Source organism: Bidens hawaiensis, unplaced genomic scaffold (assembly GCF_021521415.1).
Source record: "Bidens hawaiensis isolate Kalapana, Puna unplaced genomic scaffold, B.hawaiensis_p1.1 tig00017358_1, whole genome shotgun sequence".
Taxonomy (NCBI): domain Eukaryota; kingdom Viridiplantae; phylum Streptophyta; class Magnoliopsida; order Asterales; family Asteraceae; genus Bidens; species Bidens hawaiensis.
The window spans coordinates 73,386-76,305 of NW_027492632.1; the positions used below are offsets into that span (position 1 = coordinate 73,386).

The 2,920-nt window shown below is 35.0% G+C and overlaps 1 protein-coding gene across 1 annotated transcript; it reads right to left on the minus strand.

Moving 5' to 3' along the window:
• Positions 1-240: 240 nt before the first annotated feature.
• LOC143553787 (uncharacterized) lies at positions 241-2,502 on the minus strand. Its single transcript, XM_077043693.1, has 2 exons — positions 1,541-2,502; positions 241-1,423 (listed from the first exon to the last, which is right to left on the minus strand). Exons 1-2 carry the CDS (start codon positions 2,500-2,502, stop codon positions 241-243), a joined length of 2,145 nt encoding a protein of 714 aa, XP_076899808.1.
• Positions 2,503-2,920: the final 418 nt, after the last annotated feature.

The window sequence follows — 2,920 nt, forward strand, 5'->3', positions numbered from 1 at the left end:
GGAAGCCGATGTGAGACGAATATCATGCTTGTTAAGGCGATACCGACGAGAGTACCACTTTCTACCTTTAGTACCACACAAACCTTATATTGTGAGCAAACGAGTGGTTGTACCACATAAACCTTATAATTCGACTTGATTCTAAAAAAAGAAAACAAATGTTCAATGCAATTGAAACTAGTAAAAAAATAATTATAGAATTTGCAACATGTCTAACCTGTCATGTACTATTTATTTTTCTCATGACAAACTTGGTTCAATCCATGTGTGAGGGCCATGATGCTGATTAACTTTTAATATCATGTTGAGATCGAAACTTTCTTGGATATTTTTGTCATCAAATGTGTGGTAGCTGCACGTTTCGAGAGAATAGAACACCAACTTTGTGTCATCATCATCCAGTACTCTTGGAAAATAGATTTTGTTTTCCATTTCTGATGTTTTGGCTTCAAGGCAAATGCATGATGCTTGGGAAATGTATATCATGTGTTTTCCTAAATCATCTATTTTCTCCCAATCTTTTGTAGACACATTTAGTTTGAACACCTCAACAGATTCTACGAACTTACCAACGATGACAAGTAGAAGATGTTGATCACAAATTGATAGAAAGTACTCCCTTGGAGATACACAACAACTTCTGGGGACGTCGTTTACAACAACCCTAGAGCATTTTTCGTCACCCAGACCTCTAAAAATATCAATTCTTTGGTTGTCACATAAGAAATACATATCTCGGCCACTGAACGTCAAAAAGTTAAATGTATATGGATCATAAGTGACCTCAAACAAATGATATCCACGCCATGTTGCTTCCTGAGATACAAAGTAGATGCAGATATGCACGCCATTATCATGTCGTCTAGTAAATCCAGCAACCATACAATCAGGTGAAGTAGGTGGTGCTGAGAAACAAAGGCTTTGAAAGTAATAACCAGAGGAGTGAAGCTTACGTATATCACCTGCAAATGGGTTAAAGAACACCACGGGTCCATCATCTTTGCACATCAACAACCAACCATACTTGGAACAATATATTTCATAATCATCATGCAATTCTTGAGGTGTTTTTATAAAATACTTGTCTCTACATATTGGATCTATAAAAGTCATGTGTCGATGATTATCCAACACCATCAACCATGGTGAAACTAGTGTGTGCATTTGCCATCTCCTTAATGTTGTTTTGTTGTTCCATTGAATCGAAGTTGCTGCAAAACGACAACGACTGCATGTAGCATGGAACTTCATGTATTCGACACCAACACAGCACTCCATAATCATTTCCAACACATGGAACGGAATATTGAGCAGCTGTGACTCACTTGTTCTGTCAAATTCAGCATTTGCCGGTACAGCGATTATCAGGTTGTCTTTGTACCGCTGTTCTTCTTGCTTAAAATCATGATGATTAGCTTCTAGCCTACACAGGATATAAAATATAATAATAAAAACAACAATTTCTGATTCAACTTGAAAAGAAATGTTCCATTAGTTAATCATCATAAAAAAAATATAAAAAATAAAATACAAGCAATACCCGCATTCAAGCATTGCCCACACCACCAATCGGCCTTCTTGTACAAGACATGGCACTGAAGGTAAAGACATGGTTCTGTCTTTCGCATGGAATGAAATTACTCTGCCAATTTTATTAAAAATATATGCGCAACCCCCTATCTTCGAGGTAACTGTTGGCTTATAGAATACACAGTATGAGCCATCAACAGCAGATAATTTGATGTTAAATATAGCATCTTTGAGGTCTCTAATTTCTTTCCACATCATGCTATTCATATCAAGTTTAAACAAACGCACCTCATCAATCACCATATCATTATTTTCTTTATGACTTACCTTAATGTAGAACAATTCTATACAGGATCCTTTCAAAAAACAAGATTCATAGTGAAGTCTATAAGTGGAAGTATCAGGGAGTTCCACAAATGGCAGTAGACTTATCACAACTTCTTTACCCTGAACCATAATGTCAACTTGTACGACAAACTGACAATCCCATTCATCAATGGCCAAGGCATATACCTTACCATTGCAACAAGCTGGGCGTCCTAAGTGAAAATATTCTACACCATTGAGCTGCCCCTCATATGACATTTCAGTCCATGTTAAACTCTTTCTCTCACGGTCCAGCAGACAGAAAACAAAGGTAGGCATGTGTGGTGAAAATAACAGGAAAACCGAGCCTTGTTCGTCGTCAGAAGAAGAGGACAAACAACATTCATAAGAGTAGTTTGTTTTGTTATCATTAATAATCAAAGGTGGGAGACAAATGAACTTAGAGGTGATTGGGTTCCAAAGAGACCAAATGACACTGTTGTCGCTGTTGCGGTTGGAGAGAATCACCCAGCCATGGAAACATGCTCGGATTCGTCTCCCGTCGACACTTTCACAGCATTGATTATGAGATTCCAAGTTCTGAACAATAAAGGACTGGTATCTTGCAAGCCGTGAATCACAAGAAATATGCTTTTGCTCCTCCATCTAATTAAGATAAATAACTCAAATTAAATTTGTTGACCATATATTTAGTATTAATATTACCTCACCATCCAAACAAAATGTATCATATTTTTTCTTTTGTTTTTTTTTCTTTTAATTAAATCCATGACTATAATACATGAGTATAATAGTAAAATTGCAAAGTTTATATATTTGGTAACTATTAAAGTTAGAGAAGTTTCAATTTTATTACTTTATTAAGATACATTTTGCTATTTATTTAAATTTAAAATACATTACAACTATTTACACTCAATCCTTCAGTATTACATACATGATCATGATTTATTCACTTCTTTTTTAGTTTTGTACTTTTAGTCAAATAAAAAATTATCAAGATTCTTTCGTACAAAACAATATATTAATACATACTTTGTATTTTGTTTTAATTTTAATCCAT

Bases quoted from the DNA above. Each gene is read 5' to 3' on its own strand.
- LOC143553787 (XM_077043693.1), bottom strand. From the start codon at position 2,502: ATGGAGGAGCAAAAGCATATTTCTTGTGATTCACGGCTTGCAAGATAC. The intron at 1,424-1,540 runs GTATTGCTTGTA...TATCCTGTGTAG, and splicing joins TGGGCAATGCTTGAATGCGG to GCTAGAAGCTAATCATCATG.